A 25,339-nucleotide genomic window follows, 5' to 3' on the forward strand; every position below is an offset into this window, starting at 1 on the left:
CTCTGGCTTTCTAGAAACACTAAAGTACATGCTATTAAAAAAAAAAATCAGACAACATTGTGAAACAGTCCACTGGAAGAGCTTTATAGTGTGTCTCAGCAGAAACCACAACATTTTTTGTTGACATGCGTATACAAATGGGAAGGCAGTTTTCAGGAAATAAGAATCAGTCCTTCGGTTATTTGGGGGCTTTTCTTGTATTCTTACTGTTTGTTCTTTTGTGGTGCCAGGGACCAAACCCGGGACACTGTCCAAGCTTGGTAGGATTCTACCTCTGAGTCAAGCCCAGCCCACCAACCTTGGCCTCCTGCACAGAGGCAAAACGTCCAGAGAGAAAATCCCCTCTGGGAAGTTCAGTGAGATTTCCAGACATGTTCCAAATAGATCAGCTTCATACAAAATAGAGAAAAAGGAGGGAGCGTAACATATCGGATAAATATGTAAGTCAAAAATATACAGGTGCCCATCTGACGTCTGATCAAATTAGCTTTTTCACAGCATCCGGAAGCCCAGCCCTTTTGTGAGGGAGGACCCCCTTCGTGAGGGAGGACCCCCTTCATGAGGGAGGCGGTTTCCGTCCTTTTCCCTCCAGCAATGCCTCTCAGCTGGTGGTGTCAGATTTTCCAAAAGATCTTCTTTTTGTAGAGAACGTAGGCGATGAGTACCCAGAGAGCGGTGGCCAGAATGTTCTGAATGAGATGCCCTTTGTGTGACTGCTCATCCTCCAGCTTCCACTGGAAGGGGAAGTAGTTCTCAAACACCTCATGGCCCACATACACCAGAATAGAGTTCATCCCTTAGAGAGAAAAGAGCACGGTGTCTGCCCCCAGAGCATTCATAGACTCTTGAGATGAATTCGATAGATAACATAAAGTGTGCGCTTGCATGATTGCTTACTGCCCCAAGTAACTGATGCTTCACTTAAGATATTTAATTGTGCTGTGTGTTTCTAAATTCTTGGCAAGTGGGAGCAACGAGCTGGCTCAGCTGGTACAGGCATTTGCCACCAAGCTTGATGACCTCAATTCTATCCTAGGACCCCTTATTATGGAGAGAATTGACCCCTGCAAGCTGTACACACACACACTTGCACATTCACATGCACACACATTACACACATACACACTCACAGGACACACACAAACACAAATATACTTGCACACACATATACTTGCATATTCAAATGCATACATGCACACACATCACACATATATACACACTCACACACACGCAGCACAATCCTATTTCTCATTAAAAACAGTATTTCCAGCCGGGAGTGGTGGTGCACGCCTATAATCCCAGCACTCGGGAGGTAGAGGCAGGTGGATCGCTGTGAGTTCGAGGCCAGCCTGGTCTACAAAGCGGGTCCAGGACAGCCAAGGCTACACAGAGAAACCCTGTATCAAAAAACCAAAAAAACAAAAACAAAAACAAAAAAACAACCAACCAACCAAACAACAACAACAAAAAAAACCCAGTATTTCCTGGATCATACCCAGCAGCGCACCATTTCATACCGCCTGACTATGAACTGAGTTTATTTATTGATGGTAGAAACTTAAATAGGAAGAAGTGGGTGGACTGCTTTGGACAGGCCAGTGACCTCCTTGGAGCTGGGCAGCACAGCCTCCGCTGCTTCCTGGAAATGTGCCCCTCCTCGCCATCCCCCCCACAGACAGAGGCTTCATCTCTGAAGAAGCCCAGAGCCTCCTCAGCCAGTCTGCCTGGTCACTGCCACCCACTCTGGATTACTGCTGACTCACCTGGATAAAAGAACGGGGCTCCTGTCCAGAGCCCCTTCACGTCTACAACCGGGTACAGGATGAGGAGGATGAAGAAGGCAAAGCAGCTCAGGGTGGTGACATATGAGATGGACCTGCGGGGAGACGAGTGAGGGAAGGCTGTCACACTCTCAGGAAGGGCCAGTTTCAACCCAGGAACAGTAACGCGACATCCCTTCCCACGCTTACCAGAGATTTTTGTTTACTGGAATAAAGCCTTCATTTGCAGACATTTTTGTCAAAGCCATAGAAATAAGCCCCTAGGAAGAAAAGAAGCGTGTTAAAGATTCATACTAGAATCTCAAAGCAATGCACATAAGACAAAAAAGTTAAATTGCTTAATGAGGACTGAAAAAAAAAAAACATCGTGCCTTTTTATTTTTCTCTTTTAACTGGAAGCCCATTTTAGGATGTCTAACTAATACATTATCCGAAGCCATTTCCCAGGGTTCCCTGAGTTAGAGATGGCAAGTGACGAACCGCACTGACTCCGGAGAGTGACTCTGAACAGCCAGTCAGGCGCGCCATTGTGTTCTTAACTGAGATGCTGCTTCTGTTCTCAAAACTATTGCCTGCCTGGGCCTGGCTCTTTCTGCTTGTATGTCCTCTTTTGATTTTGAGACGGGGTCTCACACACCCTAGGCTGGCCTCAAACTCACGGTGTAGCCAAAAGTGACTGTGGATCCTCTACCTCTTCATGCTGGGATTACAGATGTGTGCCACCACACCCAGCCTCACTGAGTACCTGAGACAGGACCTGGGGCTTCATGCTCACTAAACCTTTAGTGAGCCACAACCTCAGGCCTTGCCTAGTCTTTCTGTTAAGGCCTCCTACACAGAGAATCCCCTTACATATCTTCTTTCTTTCTTTCTTTCTTTCTTTCTTTCTTTCTTTCTTTCTTTCTTTCTATTTTGAGACAGGGTTTCTCTGTGTAGCCTTAGCTGTCCTGTAGGACAGGATGGCCTTGAACTCAGAAATCCACTTGCCTCTGCCTCCCAAGTGCTGGGATTAAACACATGCGCCACCACTGCCCAACTCCCTTATACATTTTCTCCAGCAGTCCTCATTCAAGTGTTTGATGGCAAATGCTAGGATATTAATTTATATAATACAGTTTTCTAAGAAAATAAGCTTGAAATTTTAGATATAAAGACGTCTTCCTCCTTGGGAATAAGAGCGTAGCTTAGTGGTAGAGTGTATACTTGGCACACACTGGGCCCTGGGTTCCATGTTCAGGAAAAAAAAATTAAAGATGTTATTCTGTGAATTCTGTTATTCAAGTGAAATGTTCCCCGCCATGCTGAGCCAGTCGCTGCTCAACACTCCATTTCTTTTTAAATAAGGCTCAGTCTTAAGAATAGCAACTGGTTTTGGGCATACTAATGCACGCCTTTGGCCCCAGGATTCAGGTGGATCTTTGTAAATTCGAGGCTACCCTGGTCTACAAAGTGAGTCCAGGACAGCCAGGGCTACACAGAGAAGCCCTGTCTCAAAAGCAGAACAAAACAAAAACAGAATCGCACTCGGAGTGAGGAAGAATGGCTACTTACAAGAACACAGCACCAGGCAGCAAACCTCGTCAGGATGGCCCTCGTCTGATCCTTGTAATACAGCAGTATTTTTCCTGCCTGGAGGGGAAAGCAATTATGGTCAGGAGAGCCGCCTACAATGGATTCTTGTTTCTTTTAACCACTGGCACACATTATTTGCTAGGTGCAGGACCTAAACCCTGAGGATATAGGGGGGAATGCCACTTGACCCCCATACCCTGGTGGAGACAGGGAAGGAGCATGGGACCAATGAGACGGAGGCAGATGTCAGTCACACCTGTAGCATTGAGGCTACAAGCGGGGAAGGGTCAGAGCAGGCAGGACATTGCGAGTGAAGGGGGCCATGCGCACAGAAACCTGTTAAAGCAAAGCAGCAGCACCACAGTAGCCCCGAGCACAGAAGGCTGAGAGGTGCAATAACGGGGGGGGGGGTGGGGCGGGGAGCAGGCAGGTGGCTCAGCAGGTGTCAGTTAGATCTGGGGCTTTCTCAAGAGGTGATGGGGAGCCCAGGAAAGTTACCCCTTACCCTCGTTTTTACTATCAATGTGACAGAAACTAAAATCACCTGGGAAAAGGGAACCTCGACTGACAAAACTGCTTATATCAACGCTGGCCTGTGGTCGTCTGTGGGGGGTTGTCTTGAGTGTTAACTGATACAGGAGGGCTGGGCCCACTGTGAGAAGCCCTTACCTAGGCAGGCGGGCCAGGATGGATAAGGAGGCCGGCTAAGCACTCGCCTGCAAGTGAGGCAGCAAGGAGCATCTCCGGATGGTTTTTGCTTTAAGTTCCTGCTTGCATTCCTGCCCTGTCACTCCTGCCCTGTCTTCCCTCAGTGACTGTCACCTGTCAGTGAAAGAAACCCTTTCCTCCCCCATGTTGCTTTCTCACAGTGTTTCATCACATTAACAAATGGGAAACTACAAGAAACGCCCGTCAAGGTGACAAGAGACCAGCTCAGACTGGCCTGGCTATAAACTGTCTGGTGTGGCGGTGCCGCCTGAGGCATAGGCCCAACACGGAACTGAATGCAGGGGAAACTTAAAACCTCAGACTGCACAGAAATCTCTCGGACACTAGAATCAAACTTTGAAAGGATATAGTGTTAATAATTTGTAATGTTGGCTAAAATGTACAAGTGTTGCCTGCGTGCCAGCTCTTGGCGTTTTGTATAAATTATTTCACCCTCATAGCAACACTGCTGTGAATCAGACGCACTGAGACGTCGCCCAGCCTGTAAGTGGGAGAGCCAGAGTCAACTCCATGTAGCGCAGCTCCAGGTCTGCACCTCAAGCTTTCCCCCACGCTGTTCTAGCCGACTGCTCCAGCAGGCTGAGTTTGCCTAGAGTGTGTGTGTGTGGAGAGTAGGTGAATGTATGTAAAACCAAATCAATGTGCCACAGGAATAGAGGCAGGATCTCAACTCATTAACAGAAAATTATTTAATCCCCAAACTCTATACAAGAGCTTTTAATTTAATTTAATTAAATTAATGAATTTAACAATGGTAGCTATGTGTGACGGTTTACATTTTAAGTCAAGTAAGATTAAAAACTGAGGTTCCTAGTCGCACCACAACCATGTTCTATGCTCCACAGAGTCCCTTCCAGTGGCTGCCCTGATGGTCAGGGTACACCCACCATCTCAGAACGTTCCCTTGGGCCTGCTGTACACTCTCCAGTTTGTTCCCCTCAAAAAATGTACTCAAACGCCAGGGAAGACAGCTCTGTGTAGAGAAATCTGGACTGCTCCGAATTATAACAGAAGCGCACACAGGGGACACCAGGACACCAAGAATAACCAGATTTGATTTGGGCATAAGCCACGCCTGCCCTGAAGCCATTCACACAGCTGGCTACAGATGAAGTCTCTTGTCTTTCCAAAGTTCATACAGGGAAAATGCATCACCAGGAGGTGGGGCCAGAGGGAGTCCTTGTGGGACCAGTAAGGCTCTCCATCCTAATGAATGTATTTTATGACCTCACAAAGGGCTTGGGGGCAGCAGGTGCAGCGTTTGCGCCCTTCTAAGCACCTCCACGTGTGGACACAATGCACCTCTGCGAAGTGGAGACAGACCACTGCCTGCAAAGGAACCTGTGAGCACGGTGAACCCCGGCCTGAGAAGGGAATGCCTGCTGTTTATGAGTCAGCCAGCCGCAGGAGTTTTGTTGCAGCAACTTAAACACACAGAGACAAGTATCTAGGAATAAGTGGCACGGGATGAGGGACATGGTGACCTCCTTGTGTTATCAATATCTAGACACTCTGAAAACTGCACGTGGAATCTTTCATAGAGTCTGTTTTCATTTGTGACAGGGTCTCATTGTGTGGCCCAAAGTGGTCTAAGACTCGACTACCTGCCTCAGCCTTCCAAGTGCTTTTAATCCCAGCACTGGGGAGAGAGAGACAGGTGGATCCCTGAGGAGTTGGAGGGAGGCCAGCCTGTTCTACAACGCAAGTTTCAGGACAGCCAGGGCTACACAGAGAAACCCTGGCTTGAAAAAAAACCAACCAAACAAAACCAAAAATGAAACAAAAACAAAGAAAGAAAGACGGGAAGAAAAAGAAAGGGGGAGGGGGAGAGAAATGTGGCCATTAATAGAATTCATTACCCACACTCTGCTGGGAAAAAATAAATCCACAACTAGTGAGAATTCAGTTGCCAGGATGTAAGGATTCAGCTAGTCATGTGAGTTGCTGAGTGATCCCGCCCTGGTTTGCACACCTTGATCCTACACAGAATTTACCAGACCTGTGGACAGCAGAGCGTCACCTTCCTGTGAGATGGTTTCTAGTTAGGCTCTTAGCAGTCGTCACGGACACTCAGAAAAGTTATCTCGAAGTGAGCGAATACCTGAACTCCTAAAAATGCCATCACAATGGAGTTGATAGTCCCTAAGAGTCCTTCTGGGTCGTAGGCCACCTCCGTGTGATAAAGCACCTTAGAGAAACAGAACAGGTGGCGGTCACTCGCTGAACACAGAAGTGAACACAGCTCGCACACTGAATGCAAACTTGAATATATTCCAATAGTCCAAACGTCCTCCTGGTTTCCTTCCTCCCCCTTCCTTCCTCCCTTCCTTCTTTCCTTCCTCCTTTTCGTTTTGTGTTCTTACTTTTACAGCAGAAATTCACGGGCAATTTATAGGCACCATAGGCAAAATAAGCCATGATCCTACTCAGCCACATTAGCAAGCTTGGCAAAGAGTGTTGGACCATGTTTAACTAAATCCAAAAGCAAATGCCTAAAGGACAGGAACTGCATGCTGCTTCTGGTTTAGCCTAACTCCAGTGCAGCATCAGGCACTCCCAACCTTCTGCTCAGGAAAAAAAAAAAAAAAATTTAATAATCCATTTGAGAAGGAAAATGGCCCAGTGGGAAAGTATGTGCTTAGCATGCAGGAGGCCCACGTTTTATCTCTAGTACTCCAAAAAAAAAAAAAGTCAGCTAAAATAAAACATTTGTATTTTTAGTATAAAAATGAGAACTTTGGAAGTGTATGGTGTATTAGCACCAACCACAATCCCAAACCTTTGCAAGGCCTGAAATATTCATCCCCAGCTGCTAGAAAAATTAATTGCCAAAGGTCTCAATCAAGTACCTTGTCCAGGGTCCTCGGCTAAAGAGAACTGCAGGCTGAGGGTACAGAGTACTGGGAATAGTTCTGCCTTTCTAAATCTCTCCTTTGCTTGGGACAGGCCACCACCAGCAAGAACATGAGGGACCCACCCCTCATGCAGTGCAGAACTGCTCTCAAATGCCACCTCAGCGGCCCAGGGATTAAACAGAGCCCCATGAGATGCAGTGCAGCTCGGCTCAGCTCCCTCAGCCGCAGCTGCGCAGGACCGAGCAAGGATGCTCTTTGCATATCTTGCATCTAGTCCCTGTCTTTGACTCTGGGGCTGGAAACCTAAAGGGCCAAATAAAACTTGTTTTACATGTTACATTCTTCCTCCACAATCAAAAACACCTTTCCCTCCCAACAGACAGTAAATCTTTGAGACATGAATGCAGCCAGTTTCCCGGATAAAAATTATTTCCTGCCACGTTTTTCCTGAATGGTATAAAGCCAGCTAGCTCTTCCTACTTCCCTAATTTCCAGTTCCAAGTAAAAGAAAGGCTCACGCACAGTGGACGATGGGTGCTGGTACAGGTGATTATCTCCCAGGAGTAGGCGGTCGAGGTAGCCAGCTGCTCCTCCGGTACAATGAGGGTACTTCCCCAAGTCCCCAATGCCGCCAGGGCCAAGGTAGCCACTAGGGAAGAGAGAAGCGCAGTTAAATGACAGGGCTGCAGAAGAGACAGTACTGAACCACACAGCCAGGTTCAAATACCGCACACACAAACAGGCCCACAACAGCCCCTGACCCCTGACCCCTGACGCCTGACCCCTGCTCTTCTCACAGCAGCTCCCATCACTGGAAGGCAGGTCCATGTTCTACTAGAGAGCAATGCTGAGATAACCCAAGCCTCCTTTCAATGTAAAGAGAGCCTCAGAGGAGAAGAAAGTATGAAAGAGAATTCCACTTCAATGCTCTAAAGCCTTGTCTTTGACTCGGCAGAAAGGGGCATATAGAAAGGAACTACCATGTCTGGGCCAAGGGTGGGGTGGGGAGGATGGCTCAGTCAGTAGAGTGTTTGCCTTGCAATCAGGAGGACCTGAGTTTGCTCCTTAGAACCAATGTAAGGGGGAAAAAAGGACAGAGAGAGAGAGAGAGACAGAGAGAGAGAGAGAGAGAGAGAGGAGAGAGAGAGGAGAGAGAGAGAGAGAGAGAGAAAAGAAGAAGAAGAAGAAGAAGAGAAGAAGAAGAAGAAGAAGAAGAAGAAGAAGAAGGGAGGGAGGAAGGGAAGAAAAGGAAGGAGGAAAGGAAAGGAAAAAAGGAAGGAAGGAAGGAAGGAAGGAAGGAAGAAAGAAAGAAAGAAAGAAAAGAAAGAAAGAAAGAAAGAAAGAAAGAAAGAAAGAAAAGCCATGCCATACACTGGGGCTCAGTGGTTAAGTGCACTTCTTGCTCTTCCAGAAGACCTGGGTTCACTTCCCAGAACCCACATGGAGGTTCCAGTTCCTAGGGATCCAGTGCCTCCTTCTAGCCTCCATTGGTACTGCATGTACATGGTATTCAGATAGTCATGCAGGTAAAACACTTGTACACATAAAATAGCTTTCTTTTAAAAAAAAAGCCATGCATGGTGGTGCATATTGTAATTGGAGAGGTGGAGATGGGGAATCCTTGGGCCTCACTCGTCAGCCTGCTTAGCCTCCAGCCTCCAAATGCAAGCACACACAAACACACACACACACACACACATACACACACACACACACACATACACACACACACACACACACGAGCATACACACAAAGGGATTACCTGGCAAGAGGTCACTTACGTAGGGCACCCAGGGACAGGTAGAAAGAATGTCAAAGCCAGCCAAATGCCTTCCAGGGCCAGAATGATGAGCCACTGGGGCCAGCTGGAAGTGACGTCTCGAAGGGAAAAGCAGCTTCTCTCCTGAGTGAGAGGCAAGAACAGTACTCGTGAACCAAACAGTGTGCCTGGGAAATGCCTAGTGATCACTTCTTGGCCTTTATAGTAGAATAAGAAAAAAACAAAAAAAAATCTGGCCGGGCTGGTGGTTCAGTTGGTAGCAGGAGGACCTCAGTCCAACCCCAGGACAAACACAAGAGGGCTAGTGTGTGGTGTGACCCTGTCTGTAATCCCAGTGTCGCTCCCTGAGGTCCCTGGCCAGCAAACCTGGCCTACTTGGTTAGATGCAGACCCTATCCCCAAAAGAAGACCTGGACGGAACCCAAGGATTGACGCCCAAGGCTGTTCTCTCGCCTGCACACACAAGTGCACATAGAAATGTGTGCACACACACAAACTGATCTTATAATGCAGGGCACAGTGGCACCTGGATGCGGAAGCAGATGGATCAAGGGTTGAAGGTCAACCTTCAGCAACTTACTGCTTAAGGCTACATGAGGCCCTATCTAAAACAAAACGAAATCGTCTAATATGTTTGGTGGTAGCTAATGTTTTTGCACACGGACATACTGCAGCAAAACATGAATTAGGAAAAAGTGGCTGGAGGGTTAGCTCAGGGCAGAGCACTTGCCCAGCTCACACGAGGCCTTGGGCTTAATCCCTAGTACTCAATCAAGAAAAAAAAAAAAAAAAAATTGAGAGTACAGCATGGTGGCACACGCCTTGAATCCCAGCACTCAGGAGGCAAAGGCAAGTGGACCTCTGTGAGTTCAAGCCCAGCCTGGTCTACAGAGTGAGATCCTGTCTCACTGCCTCAAAAACAAACAACAGAAACAATGGGGGCTGTTCTTCCAAAGGTCCTGAGTTCAATTCCCAGCAAACATATGGTGACTCATAACCATCTATAATGAGATCTGCTGCCCTCTTCTGGTCTGCTGGCACACATACAGGCAGAATACAGCATACATAATAAATAATTAAATCTTCCAATTAATGGAAATAGGAAAAGGCATTTCATTAGCAGAAGTACAGTGGTATACGATGCAGGGTAAAAATTCAGAAAACCGTATCGTGAACTTTCCCCTTGTTTAAAAACCAGGCCTTCTGGGGATGAGGAGGGAGAGGGGCAGTAGTGGACTATGGTTCTATCCCAGGAACTCGTTGAAAAGAGGACCCCCTAGGGCTCAGGCCAGCAGGCCAGGCAGCCTAGCCTACCCAGCGAGCTCCAGGCCAATGAGAGGCACGGACTCATAAAGAAGGTGAACAGCACGGGATAAACGATCCTCTAGCTATGCCTGCTTGTCCCCCCCAACCCCCACCACACACACGAGATTCTCACCAAGGTACAACTGTCAGGCACAGGCACTGAGAAGAGGAGCTCCAATGCAGCAACCACAAAGTATGTCACTCCCAACCGCTGTAGAACACCGGGGATCCGCACCTTATCCCACGACACTGCCAAAGACACAAATCACCTTAGGCTAAGCCAGCACGATGCATCTCACCCCCGAGACAACGTCGTCTCTCGAAGGGCAGACATGGCTATAACACTTGTAAGTGAATTATCAAATGTGGAGTGAGGACACGGTGCCCTATGCAAACAAGCAGCCAAGTTCACTCAGGTAGGGGAGTGAAGCGAGGATTCCCCTGGGCACTGAATCCCAGCTCCTGGCCCTTTAGTGTTAGGCATATGGATATAGCCCTCATGCCCACCAGAGACAGGCAGACCAAACCCCAACCTCGCTCTCCCAGCACAACAGGCTTCAGGCTGTACCCTGGGGAGAGAAGCACCTATAGCAAAGCCCTCTAGAGGGCTCCCGTGAGCTGGGGAAGAACAGCACCTCACGCGCGGAGTCCGCCAAAGCCAGAGGTTCTCAACCTATGGGTTGCGACCTTTTGGGGGGTTGAATAGCCCTTTCTCGGTGGTCGCCTAAGACCATCTGCATATCAGATATTTACGTTACGGTTCATAACAGTAGCAAAAGTACAGTTATGAAGTAGCAGTGAAAATGATGTTATGGTTGGGAGGACCACAGCATGAGGGACCGTACTGCATCATGAGGGGGGGGCTGGGAACCGCTGCTCTAAGCTCTTGGGCCTCTAGTGAAGCCACTTACTGCCCGAGGCTGGATATGGCTCACGTGTAAGCACCCTCTCTCCTTTGCCAAAGACAAGGCAAGTTCCTAGGAGAGTGTAGAACTGCTCTCCTTGCTGCTGCTGGCACAAAGCAAGGGGTTCACCACCTGGTGTCACTGAGGAGCACAGAAGCAATGTCAAGTCCCCTCCCTTCCAGGTAGCACAGGGGCACACAGGTAAGGACAGATCCTTAAACTAACTGCAAACACTGGACGTCCATGGAACCCAAAGGCCAGGAGACAGAGTGTGAGGGCCGTTTCTCCCAAGTCCCTGAACATGGACACGGCCCAGAGATAACACTTCAGCCTCACTCAGCCTGACTGCTCTTCTGTACCACAGGAGCCGGTGCAGTCACAACGGTGCCTCCCATCACTAAAATCCCACGCTAAACGTAACAGCATTCAGCGGGATACAAGCAGTACACAGACTCTTCTAATAAAGAGTCCCTGGTTGGGGGGAGGGGGAGGGGCTGAGAGTGAAGAATTACATCAGACTGTAAAATGTGGGGTTCAGTGGCAAAAAGCTTGCTGAGCGTGTGCAAGGGCCAGGGTTTGATCCCGAACACTGAATATATATATACATACATATATATATATACATATATATACACACACACACACATATATATATACATATATAAAACAAGTTTAATCTGACTATAGACTAATAAAAGGGCAGAGATACTTACACGGACCAAGGCAATAATTGGGGTTGACAATGATGGTTCCTATGCAGACCAGTAGGAGACTTCTCCATGCAATTTTCCCCAGCAGTTTGAATTTTGAATATCCTTGTTGTAGGATAGAAGTCATTGACAGGAAAATTGAAGATCCCATAATAAATACAAACCTAAAAAGAAAGGCTAATGGTAGGTGGACATTTCCAATATGTATTCATGTATCTTTTTATATTTTATAATCTAAGAGAGAGGTGACACTCTATCCATCCACAGTGCTCAGTTAATGCAATGGTGTCGGGCTCACAACACAGGAGGGGCGTGAACACAGTCCTGTCAGGTAGGAGTTTTGACAGAACATCTTCAAACCCTGTGGTGGGAGGAGAATGGGCTAACAGTAAGTGGGATTCTGAGGGGCAGCCCTCAAAGCAGCTGTCAGAGAGGAAGGCTGTGGACACGGAATCCAGGGGCTTCCTCAACACACCAGCGAAGACCTTCAGAAACAACACTTTCCATCTTTTAGAAATCCATCCCTTCTCCTGAAGGAAAAAAGTGCCTCTCCCTCCCTCCCTCTTTCCTCCCTCCCCCCGGTGTGTGCACCTGTGTGTGTGTCTGTCTGTCTGTCTTATCTCCATCTGGTAGGAGTCACATGTATTTCCCTTTCCTTTCTTCTTCTTCTCCTCCTCCTCCTGCTCCTTCTTCTTTTCCTCTTCAAAATAAGGTTTCTCTGTGTAGCCCTGGTTGCCCTAGACTCACTTTGTAGACCAGGCTGGCCTTGAACTCACAGAGTTCCACCTGCCTCTGTCGCCTGAATGCTTGGTCCATAGGGAGGGGCACTATTAGAAGGTGTGGCCCTGATGGAGTGGGATGGCCTTGTTGACACTGCGGCAGGCTTTGTGCTCTCATATATGCTCAAGCTACACCCAGTGTGGCACAGACTCCTTGCTGCCTGGGGAATCAAGATGTAGAACTCAGGGCTGGAGAGATGGCTCAGTGGTTAAGGGCAATGATTGCTCTTCCGAAGGTCCTGAGTTCAACAACATGGTGGTTCACAACCGTCTGTAATGCGATCTGATGCCCTCTGCTGGCCTTCAGGTGTACATGCAGGCAGAACACTATATACATAATAATAAATAAATAAATCTTTTTGTTTTGTTTTGTTTTGTTTTTTGAGACAGGGTTTCTCTGTGTAGCCTTGGCTGTCCTGGACTCACTTTGTAGACCAGGCTGGCCTACTCACAGCAATCCGCTTGCCTCTGTCTCCCAAGTGCTGGGATTAAAGGGGTGTGCCACCACTGCCCGGCATAAATAAATCTTAAAAAAAAAAAAAAAAAAAAATGTAGAACTCTCAGCTCCTCCGGCACCATGTCTGCCTCCATGCTTCCCGCCATGATGATAACGGACTAAACCTCTGAAATTGTAAGCCAGCCCCAGTTCAGTGCTTTCCTTTATAAGAGCTGCCATGGTTGTGGTGTCTCACCACAGCACTGAACCCCTAAGTAGGACAGAGCAGCTCCAGCCTTTCAAAGACGAAGGGCAGGAGATGGTGTGTACAAGAGCTGAAGACAGGCTGTGCTGATGTAATATTATCAAACGTTTCTTACAGCCTAAGAGACTGAGTCTTTCGCTGGACCTCACAGCCAGAGTTAAAAACACACCTTGAAGTCACTTAGGACCGCTGTTTTGTGTGTGTGCAGCCTGCTTGTTTAATCTCCCTTAAGGGAATAATATAACAACCAACCTGACTTGCCTTGGATTTCCCATTCTCTCAGCCTAAGCTAATATATAGTTTTAATCGTAAGTTACGCTCTCTTCCATGCCCCGGGCCCAGACAATGCACGTGTATCATCCGCGCGAGCAAACAAGCACAGAAATTGAAGGTTAACATCCTAGAATCTACCTAAAGGGTGAAAGCATCCATTTATGGATACTGGTTGATAAATGATGGTGTTTGTTGTGTCTGGGTGAGCTAGGATCAATTGGAACCAGTGACTGTCCAAGGTTTCTGTCAAGTGTCCCATTCCTTCCCCATTGATGCATTCTGTGCTGCTCAATTAATGCCAGCGAAGGCCTCTGTGAGGGAGACACACAGTACGTACAGACGGAAACACGCAGTCACACAACTGACAGACCAGGGCATGGAAGGCAGGGAACAGGAGGCAGAAAACTCAATCCTGGGCTTGCTTGTGGTTAAGGGACTCTGGGGGGGAAGTGCTTTTATCTCCTGCTACACAACACCAATGCACTAGCGACGCCTGGAGTTAATCACTAACGTGTACGACCCTCACGATAAACTGCCAACTCACCATGGGAAGACGAGGTCGGCCACAGTCAGTCCTGTAAAACGACGGAGAGCAGACAGTAAGAAAGAGGGCTCTAGGACCCAAATGCTTCCCAACTCCAAAGCGCATTTAAGGCTCAATGCACATTTACGGAAAGCATGAACACACACAGGAGCCACGCACATAGTCACTGGCCTGCGGTGGGAGGGTGGGTTCCCCTGACCATTCCAGGAGGATAGAACCACAGGTCCGCGGATGAGTTTGTGACCCTCCAGCAGTTCTAGTCACAATATGTTCTATCCCTCCGCCAGACACGCAACATCCAACACGGAACATAACTAGAAGTACTCAGCCACACACTAGAGAGGAGCTGGTACGAACGGGAGACAGGACTCTTGTTTTAAATCCTCCCATTAAATGTATTTATTGACTGAAGGGTGGGGAGGAAGGTGTGGAGGTCAGAGGGCAACTTTCACAGGGTGGGTGGGCCCTGGGGATTGAACTCAAGTTGTCAGGCTTGGCAGCAAGCACATTTACCTGCTGAGCCATTTTGCAAGCCCGCGAGTCGTATTTTACACGAGGCCTCAGCCAAGAGGCCAAGAAGTGATAACTCTTGTTTTAAATAAACACTTAGACACAGTTCTGAGTTGTGCAAGCATCTGGACTCGGGGTCTGAGACTGAGCTGCATCAGCTGCTGACCCCATCGTCAGTATGTAGATTTGGTGGGCCAGTGGTCAAACCCAACACACACTCTCTTCCAGGGGATTCCCTGGGCTTTAACAGGTACGGTCTGGCTAGGATAAAGGCAACCTAAATTTCTCAAAAGTCTATGTCTGTACTCTGTCATTTTCCTGGCTCTAAAATATCCACTGTCTAGCCAACTACCCACCCAGATTCATAGCTATCGCTGAGTGCCACTCACACGGATGCTCGGGTCACCCCAAGAAGACTGTTCATCTTAGAAGGCAGAGTCTCCCACAATAGGGAGCTCTACTGTCGGTAGCAATGATCATGTAACCAAGTCTTTTACATTTCCTGTGGAGACCCGCAATCTCCCAGCAGAAAAAATCCAGAGTCTCCATGTCATTACAGAGAATCACACTAGATCCATGAAAGAACAGGGTGGCTGTACACGGGCTGTGAGGGCCCTGACGGGGTGCCCACCGAGATGCTGAGTCTTCTCTGGGGATGGGGATGGGGCAACGCCACCTGCAGGAAGTGTCTTACCGTTCCAGCTCGAATGTTTGAAGTACCAGTATCTTCCTCCTCCATAGTTAACGAAGACCATGAGGACGAGAGCTATCCTATAAGCGAAGAAAGGGAGGGTGATGTGACAGCAAGCCAGGCGCTCCCACACAAGACACACCACCTAACAATGGGATGCTTCAGAGTAGGAAATGACACAAGTAGAAAGTTTAAAAGTGAGATAAGATGATCTGGTGCTGACTATGAGGACCACATGAAGACGATGATGATGATGCCGACGATGATGAGGATGATGACAATGACAACGTTCTGCAGCCAACATTCCTTACACAGTATGCCAAGAAAACTGTATACTTGGGCTGGCAAGATGGCTCAGCTGGTAAAGGTACTGAAGACCCCGGTGCCACATGGTAGAAGGGGGCAATTCACTTCTGTAAGCTGCCGTCTCACCTCCACAGGGGCATCATGACCAGGAAATGGCCCCCCATGCCCCAGCAGCCCACCCCTCTCCCCCAATGCACAGTTTGGACATGTTAGAATTGTGATGGCACAGGGCACTACAAGGTTGTCATCAATTTTATATACAGTGACGGTTTGAGCCTGAAACCTGAAATGTGCTAAGATACCAAGTGGATCCATGACACCGAGGTGGAAAATGCCACACTGCTGTCATGCCAGCTCACGGCAAAAAAATGCAGATACCAGGCTGATAGCGAGGAAGTGTTGACTTACCATGGGTGGAGCCTAGAGCTAAATCCCAGAATGCCTTACCTCTGTCCCCCAAAGGAAGAACACAAAACAAAAGCAACAAACAAAACCCCACAGGCATAGTAAAAATCCCATCCAAAATTTCTTTCAGGTCATGCACGTGAGGTCCATGAAAGATGCATGCTAAGATTTTTCGTAGTTAATATCCAATCACTCTAAAATCTGAAACACCTCTGGCTCCAAGCAGTTTAGATATGGACAGCTTATCAAAACACATGGCCTGGCTCACATATATCTAACGGGTGCTCAGGGCTCGGGGGGCCAGGAAGCAACCACAGGGTTATCGGTGGAAGTCAGTCATTCTCGGACGGGGGAAACGGAAAAGCCAACAGTGCATATTTCACTCTCAGCTGTTCAGTTATCTACTGTGTCACAGTTTGACCTTCACCCTTCGACCAGAAAAGTATGACAAGTTACGACACGTCGCTGTGGAGCTGCTGTCAAACGGCTTGTGATTCAAGGTATTCTAGCAGCAAAGGATGGACACGACTCTGCCCACAGAGACGCAGCCGTGGGCTGGCACACCTTCCAAGCTGCTGCTTCTTGTTGACACATGAGACATACTGGCCTGGACAGAGCCACTTGCCCAGACTACTGAACACAGTGGTGGGAACTGGCTGTGTTCTGTCAGTCTTCTCTCTCAACATTGTGCAATTCTTGTCTTCTGTGTCACCCTTCTGTCTGGTTTTTGTGGTGCTGGGCAATGGCCTCAGTGTTGGGTACAAGCTGGGTAAGTGGTTTGCCTATGCACTAGCTCCTTATCACAGCAATTCTAAGAAACTAATCTTCTGACATTACTTCTGTTTATGTATTTATTTATTTTGAAAGGGTCTTGCTAGGTATCCCAGGCTGGCTATGAATTCTCAGCCATCCTTTTGCCTCAGCTTCCTACACCAGACCAGAAAATTAAAAACATGCAAAATACCTAAAGCTAAAAGTGGGCTTGTGTATGATTAGGAAATCTGACAAAGACCTGTGCCCACCACTGAGCCCCACTTACCCCCTAAATGTGTCCACACTCCGGAGACGGTGCGGCAAGGCAGACGCGCGTCGTGTTTCTGGTTGGCTATCGCCACTGAGAGGGTCTTCTCTGCTTGGGGATCCTAGCTCCTTCCAAGCAAAGGGAAAAAGAGATGGTACTTGATGAGGCTAAGAAATAAATTTCATGATTTGATATTTTCAGACGGGGGGGGGGGGGGGGGGAAAGAGAGTGGAAAAGGATAATCTCTGAACAATGAGTTGGTTTTGTAAAGATCCCATCCAGAGGTTTTATTCTCCACTTTATTTGCATTTTAAATGCCCTTTGCTGAGCTCACTGGTAGTTAATGTTGACAATGACACAAAGAACTGATTCTGGGGTTGAAGATGTAACTTAGTGGCAGAGTGCTTGCCTACCATCCCCTACACACACACACACACACACACACACACACACACACGGGGGGCGGGGGAGAGAACAAACTGGTGAGAGAGAGAGAGAGAGAGAGAGAGAGAGAGAGAGAGAGAGAGAGAGAGTGTGAGTGTACAAACTGGTTCTTAGGTAGTCCAGAACAGACAAATGCATGGTGGAGAATTTATTAGTCTAAGTGGAAACAGTAAATTAAGTCATTGCAATGGCCATCAATATTTATACATTTAATGCTGATGTTTTGGTTTATTTACTTTCAAATAGGGCTACCTGCTAAGTGAAAATTGTACATCTAAAGGCAGCCCAGACTTCCGTCATCACTGAGAAAAAGAGGGGGATGGTACCTCCACAGAAGCTGAGGACAAGCTCCTTACTAAGGATGCATGTTGCGGGGCAGAGAGACAGCCAAGCCCGCAGCGCCGGCTGCACAGGCCTCACAACCTGGTGTGATTGTCAGAACCCACAGTGGAAGGAGAAAATCTAATCCCAGAGGTTGTCTTCTGAGCTGTACGTCCAGGCCATAGCACATGCAGGCACACACTCACACCCATGTGCCACTCTCACACATATACACTAATAAATAAGTAATAAAATAAAAATAGACATGAGGGGATCAGGACAGCTGGAAAGGTGCCTAGCATATCTGAGGCCTTGAGTTTGATTCTTAGTACCGCATAAGCAAACAAGATGGCATATACCTGAAATCTCAGCACTCAGGAGGTGGGCAAGTGGAGGGTTAGGAGTTCAAGGTTATCTTTGGCTATATTACATAGTAAGTGAGAGGTCAGCCTATGCTTCATGTGACCCTGTTTCAAGAGAGAGAGAAGAAAGAAAGGATGGAGGGAAGGAGGGAAGCATCTAAGCAGTAAACACTCAGGGAATGCTGGGGTACACATGGGATTATCAGACAGGAAGAAGACTCCAGGCCCACCACATGCAGGACTTGTGGTGTGTACAGACTCTGTATAGCATGCACAGGCCCTGGCTTGCATTCAGCCCAGGGAAAACATTCAGGACAGACAGTCTGGCCTTCCACAGGATGATGCAAATGTATAAACTGGGCAATAGGGCTGGAGAGATGGCTCAGAGGTTAAGAGCGCTGGCTGTTCTTCCAAAGGACCTGAGTGCAATTCCCAGCACCCACATGGTGGCTCACAACCATCTACAATGAGATCTGGTGCTCAATAAATAAACACATCTTAAACTGGACAAATAATGCTCACTTAAAGAAAATTATACATTTAAATTTTAAAAACCTGCCAGACAACACATGCAAACACAATCAACTCACAGAATTGATGAGGCGGTCAGTTTCTCGAGACGTTATGGCCTTAGAAATCCAATTACTGAAGTCATCCAAACTGTATTTATATATATAAAAAACATCCTCCATTAGTTTTCTGTCTTGACTCGTTATATTGTCAAGATGACTAAATACTGAAACAAAATTTAAGTTAAGTCTATAAACATGAAGTTTTTTTAGAAACAGCGAAAGAGAGATCAAAGTGTGCAGCAGCCTCATCAGCTGACGAGAATCATGACGGAGACTCACAGGGCTGTGAGCATCTCACGAGACAGCGCTGTCGCCAGGGCTCTTACTGCTGCTCACATCAGAAGCACAAGCACGTGGCAGCAACTATGACCACTCAACATAGCAACGAACCAACAGGACACACAAAGAAATAAGTGATTACATCCAAGAAGCACAAAGCACCCTCTGTGTAACGTAAGATGACATACAAGTGCACACATGCACCCTGGAGCATCCGCTGCCAATGACCTAACTCTTCTATTTGTATGGTTGACCTAATTTTAAAATTAATTTCATTTACATAGTTGACCGAAGGTTAAATACAGTAATTGATTTTCTTTAGGGTGAGATTTCTCCTCGGGCATACCTCTTTCTAAAGCTCTCCAGCCTACAAGATTGCTCGCTGAGTTTGATCTCAGGAATCCATATGGTGGAAGAGAACTGACTCCCAAGAGGTGTCCTGACCTCCACACATGTGCACGCCCTGCTACACACACACACACACACACACACACACACACACACACACACACACACACAAACACACGTTTTCCTTTTAAAGAAGAGTATTTTGCTGGGCATGGTGGTAGGTGCCTTTAATCCCAAAATTCAGGAGGCAGAGGCAAGAGGATACTTTGAGTCTGAGGCCAGCCTGGTCTACAGATGGAGTACCAGGACAGCCAGGGCTACACAGAAAAACTCTCTCTCTCTCAAAAAAAGAAAGAATATCTCAGTCTGCCTTAAAACAAAACCACCCATATATTTTGATGATTGCAATGAGTCATTCGGCTTCACATGTCCACACATGGACAATCTTACTTCATCTCACTTCCTCCTCCTGACTCACTGCCTTTTATTACTTTACAGAGAAGCCAAGGCATAAAACAGCCTCACCCATAAACACTAAGTTATCTGTAAAAAGAAAAAAAAACTGCTTTGTTTCTAAACACAATCCTGACATCATCATATTTTACACTTATTTCCTTAAGTTTATTTGCTGTGGGGGGGAAGTGTGCACATGCCACAGCACGGAGGTCAGAGGACACGTGTGGGTGTTGGCTCACTCCGTCCGCGTGGACCTTGGATTGGTCAGGTCATCATGCTTGGTGGTGAGTGCCTTTATTGTTCAGGCCTTCCCACAGGCCTTTCCCATCACTGCATTTCAGATGATGTCAATATTCCTGACTAGCACCGAACGTTTCCCTGGCTTGAAGATGTTCTTCGTACCTGTGCAAATCAGCCCCACAAACAACCCACACAGCCAATGCTTCCGCCTATAATCCTTCTTACAAACCTTGATAGTTTCTAGTCCACACAGCACTGCTAATGTCACCATCACATGAAAACAATAAAATAGGAACATTCAAGGAAGCACCGAACGGACAAGTTGAAGTGCTAAAAAAAATAAATGAAGCGTGCATCTTTGATTGTTAGTTCTCCAAGTGAGAGGGGGCCATGCTCGTGAAGTGGCCTTGAACTTACACAGGAATGTTGGGAAGCAATAAGGCAAGGAGTCGCCTGTAGCCTCCCTCCTGCCCAGCATTCAGTCTACCCCATCCGGGAGAGGCAAAGAGGAGTCCAGTTACGCAGGGGGCAAGATGACAAGATGCCTGGTTCCCCGTTCCAGCCATCTGTCACTATGAAGCAACTGGACAGATCCATCCACACACAAAACACCAAGAGAACGCACCCTGCTACACGAACGGCCTTTCCATCTCACCACAGAACTGACAAGATAACGCCTGACTCCAAAGAAATGCAACCTCGAGATTTGTACTTCCCCAATGGGAAGCAGCTGGGCCAAACGCTCACTGAGCAGCAAGTGGCTCTCCTACTACGCTAAGGCCAGGTTTCTTAGATGTGGAAGGAAACTATCTCAAAAGCTCACAAAGCTGGCAGGTCAAGCTCTCCCGAGGCAGCCGAATTAAGGTGCCATTTTCACTCTTCCGGTCTGAACAAAGCGGATGCTGCTAATGAAGTCTGTGGTCCTTTGGGAAACCTAAGACCCTGAGAGGATGAACACGTGAAAATCCCGTCTCCCCTTTCTTCCCTTCCATCCGTCCTTTTTTTTCTAAGACCGGGCTTCACTACGGAGCCAAGGCTTGCTTTGAACTCAAGATCCTCCTTTCTCTACTGCTGGAATTACATGTGTGTGTCACCATGGCCACCCTCTTTCCCTTTAAAACATGAAAGAACTTTCTTATAGAGTTAACTAAAGGGTTAGAGAGATGGTCTTGGCAATTAAAACATAAACTGTTCCTAAAGAAGATGAGAGTTTGGGTCCCAGCACCCACATTTGGTGGCTTACAACCACCCTAACTTCAGCTCCAGGGCACCCAATGCCTCTGTGGAGACTGACAGACAGATGGGGGGGACGAACGGACACACACACACACACACACACACACCCTTTAAAATGTTTTCAATTTTAGAGTTGATTAAACCAGTCCGGATCTATTTTGCTTCATTTGTCTCCTGTCTACTGATTGAAGTCCCAGGATCACTGTAAACCAGGCACAGAAGGCCGAATGCCCTGTCCAATCAGACGCTTCTCCTGAGCTACAGGCTGCACTTGTGCTGCACTTGGCCCTAGACTCTGCAGGAGGCGGAACAGAGAAGAGGGAGTGGGGGAGATGCGGAGGTTCAAGACTCAGAGAACAGGGGGAGAGTCCAGCGGGGCAGCCTTCTCCTAAAGGTATTGTAGACCACCTCTACTAAGTAAAGCTCACTCCAGGAGACTCGTTAGGGAATAGCTGTTCCTCAAATATCATCTTCAGCCACGTTGGGAGAATGCAAGGCAAAAATCCAACCGCGCCTTCAATAGCATGCCCTATGGTCGGAGACTACAGTCCGCTGGGATGTCCACGACTAGAATCATCTTGGCAGATGCACAAATGCTCATTAAACAGAGAACAATGGCCATCTATGAGTGTTTGCTTTTGGTGACTGTCCTGAGGTGCAATAATGGTCCACTGAGGGCCAAATTACCCTTGCTGGGTCTATGTTCCCCAGTCACGCGCTCCTCAACAACTCACCTCAGCAGGAGTCTCAGGAAGGATATCACAATGATGCCTGTCAGACCAACAAGGAACGCGATACTTACAGCTACAAAAGGAGAGAAACATCAAAATGCCATCGTAAGTATCAAAGCTGTCAGGACACTGCATTACCCTGCCAGTGAGAACTGGAATAAAACGAGCAAAGTTCACATCCTTGTGTTAAACTCTGTAAAACAGTTAAGAACAGAGCACGCAGGAGCACTGCATGATACACTCACAACACACCCATCTCTCGGCTCCTGGAAGATATTTTTTAATTAATTACACATTTTTTTACATATACACTTATATTATTACACATATATACAATAAACTACCTATAGCAAGAAGGACCATGACACAATCAGGAATTATATAAATGTTACACTCTTAGTGTTTTGGCTATTTGTATTGTTATCATCAAGACACTGTCTCTCTTGGAGCTGGGGATGCAACTCAACAGTGGAGCACTTGCCTTGCATTTGCAAGGACCTGGCTTCTATCTCCAGCAAAACAAAAATCACATCGCTCTGTTTCAACCATTGCGTCGCCTCTCCTTGTTTTGATGACGCATTTTAAACCCCAGACATCGGGTGCCTCTTCACCCCCACACACTTCATTACACTCATCATGCGTGCGGGTCCTGCAGACGGTCCCGTTATCTCACGCCTCCCGACACACCGCACTGAAGAAACCACAACTTTCTTTGGAGAGTCTTCTACCCTCAAGACGGGGAAACCTCTACCTACGCAGGAGAAAACCCCCCACAGGGTCGGTTTACAAAACAGCCATTCTCCTCACAACCACCAAGGTCATGAAAGACAAAGAAAGGCAAAGGGCTCCAGGGAACTCGACCAGGTGGCTTTGACAACTAAATGCAGCATGGGGTCCTAGGTCATATCCCAGATGAGAGAAATGACACTAAGGGCAGGCGGGATGCCACCAAGCCTGACCACCTGCCTTCCATGCCCAGTGCCCACATGGTAGAAGAGGAGAACCAAAGCCACAAAGTCATCCTTTGACCCCAGAGCATGTGGTCTGTGGCACTCCCAGCACAATAAATATGTGTTAAAAAGGGCAACGAGAAGTCTATGCACCAGTGCTGTATGAATGTTAAGTTCCTGCCCAATAATTATATACAGGGTAATTGTAGCATGATTATACAGTTTAAGGGCATAAGCAAAGGTAGAAAGGGGTATTTAGAAACTTTTTGTAACATTTCTATAAACTTACTATTTTTTTTTCCACAGACACAGTGTCACACAGTTACCAATGTTCTTTCACACTGCAGAGGCACCTCCTGCAGCTGACCATGTGACACACGTGCACACTGAGGCGGCACCTCCTGCAGCTGACCATGTGACATGTGCACACTACAGCTGACCATGTGACACAGATTTGCTAATGTGGCAAAAGCCTGGCTATTTTTTGTCAAAGCAACCCTGTGGGTTCCAGGTTCAGGTTTAGCAACTAGCACCATTACTGCTGAGCCACCTTGCTGGCCCCTCAACTGACAATTTTAAATCTTGAAGTCGGTTTTTAGTAACCCTGTTACTCCACAGGCAACTTAGTATTGTTTTTATTTTTGTCTTCTTTGTCTCATAGTAATCCTGCCGTTTTTATATATTTTTTTACAGGTTACTTTTTTAATCACTGACATTCCTTACTACTGAACTGCTTTTACATTTATTCTTGGTGTGGATAATGGGTTGGTGTGGGCCACTGTGCGTGTGCAGAGAGGTCTGAGGACAACTTGCCGGAGTCAAGTCTCTCCTACCAAGTGGGATTCAGGGATTGAACTCGGATCCTCAGGCTTGATGACAAGTGCCTTTTACCTGCTGAGCTATCCTGCTGGGCCTCATTATGCTTTTAACTGTTTAAGCTGCCTCCAACTTGCATAGGCTCTACATTCTTTTAAAATGATGTCACTCGGGCTGGAGAGACAGCTCAGCGGGTTAAGAGCATTGTCTACTTTTCCAGAGGTTCTGAGTTCAATCCCCAGCAACCACATGGTGGCTCACAACCATCTACAGTGAGATCTAGTGCCCTCTTCTGGTGTGCAGGCAGAACACTGTATATGCAATAAGATAAAAATCTTTTTTAAAAAGTGACATCACTCTTAGCTCCCTGTAAACAGAACCTACTAATGGCACAGAGAGTCCTTGGTGTCCCTTAAAGAGCATCGCACACAGTAATACCTAGAGAGGGCTCAAGGTGACGGAGGTTCTGCAGTGGAGCGCTAAGAAAATGAAGGATGGTCCTTACGGTAAGGGGGCCTCAGCTGGCTGTCACTGTCGAGGCTCTCAGGAAACACTATGTATGCCCTAAGTCCACAAACAGAAAGTTTGAAAAAAAAACTATAACCGTACCATAAATAAACGATAGAGATCATGTATAATCCACTTCTTTCTCTCTTTCTTTTTTTTTTTTCTTTTTTTTTTGGTTTGTTTGTTTGTTTTTCGAGACAGGGTTTCTCTGTGTAGCCTTGGCTGTCCTGCACTCGCTTTGTAGACCAGGCTGGCCTCGAACTCACAGCGATCCGCCTGCCTCTGCCTCCTGAGTGCTGGGATTAAAGGCATGCGCCGCCACACCCTGGCTATAACCCACGTTTTAAATTAATGAACACACCATGAAGTGTCAGAAGCAACAAAACAGAAACCTTTAAAACACAAACTTAAGAACGCAACGAAGGGGCTGGAGAGATGGCTCAGAGGTTAAGAGCACTGACTGCTCTTCCAAAGGTCATGAGTTCAATTCCCAGCAACCACATGGTGGCTCACAACCATCTATAACAAAATCTGGTGCAGAATGCTGTATACATAATAAATAAATAAATCTTTAAAAAAAAAAAAAAAAAAAACACAACGAAGGAGCATATACTCACGAAGGTTACTGTCCACTGGATTCTCATTAACAATCAGGTCACAGGTGATTTCGTCGGCTCCGCTGGAAGCATGCTGTACCAGGAGCGAATAGTTTCCAAACTCCCCAAATTTGTATTCCAGCCTAGACGACGACAACGAACAGATAAAATGAAGGCAAGTGATTACATGAGGGGACAAGGAGCTGGACCAGCAGGTCTCAACCTGTGGGTCTCGACCCCCTGGGGGGGTCACAAATCAGACAGCCTGCATATCAGATAATTACATTATGATTCATAACAGTAGCAAAATTACAGTTATGAAGTGGTGATGAAATAATTTTACGGTCGGGGGTGGGGGGGGGCAGGGGCAGTCACCACATGAGGAGCTGTCTGAATGGGTCACAAGCATTAGGAAGGCTGAGAACCGCCAACCTAGACTTTGCAAACACCATCAGCGAGAAACGATGAGAAAATTCTCATATACAGATCGGGAAGACTGGGTAAAATATCTTAAAGACAGGATAAACGAAAACTGTGTAGGGAAAAAAAAGGAAAAAAAAAAAAAAGACTCGTGCTAGACCATGACGAGCAGGCACAGACCTGCAAGCTGCTC

General features: G+C 47.1%; 1 protein-coding gene across 1 annotated transcript; it reads right to left on the bottom strand.

Moving 5' to 3' along the window:
* Positions 1–589: 589 nt before the first annotated feature.
* Positions 590–24,893, bottom strand: Hgsnat (heparan-alpha-glucosaminide N-acetyltransferase). Its single transcript, XM_051169894.1, has 15 exons — positions 24,748–24,893; positions 21,861–21,930; positions 18,586–18,655; positions 16,887–17,035; positions 15,140–15,216; positions 13,936–13,966; positions 11,642–11,802; positions 10,157–10,272; positions 8,720–8,841; positions 7,460–7,586; positions 6,184–6,270; positions 3,333–3,410; positions 1,971–2,041; positions 1,764–1,876; positions 590–796 (listed from the first exon to the last, which is right to left on the bottom strand). Exons 5-15 carry the CDS (start codon positions 15,198–15,200, stop codon positions 615–617), a joined length of 1,149 nt encoding a protein of 382 aa, XP_051025851.1. The 5' UTR covers positions 15,201–15,216; positions 16,887–17,035; positions 18,586–18,655; positions 21,861–21,930; positions 24,748–24,893; the 3' UTR covers positions 590–614.
* Between the last annotated feature and the right edge of the window lie 446 nt (positions 24,894–25,339).

The sequence above is a fragment of the Acomys russatus genome, chromosome 27 (assembly GCF_903995435.1).
Source record: "Acomys russatus chromosome 27, mAcoRus1.1, whole genome shotgun sequence".
Taxonomy (NCBI): domain Eukaryota; kingdom Metazoa; phylum Chordata; class Mammalia; order Rodentia; family Muridae; genus Acomys; species Acomys russatus.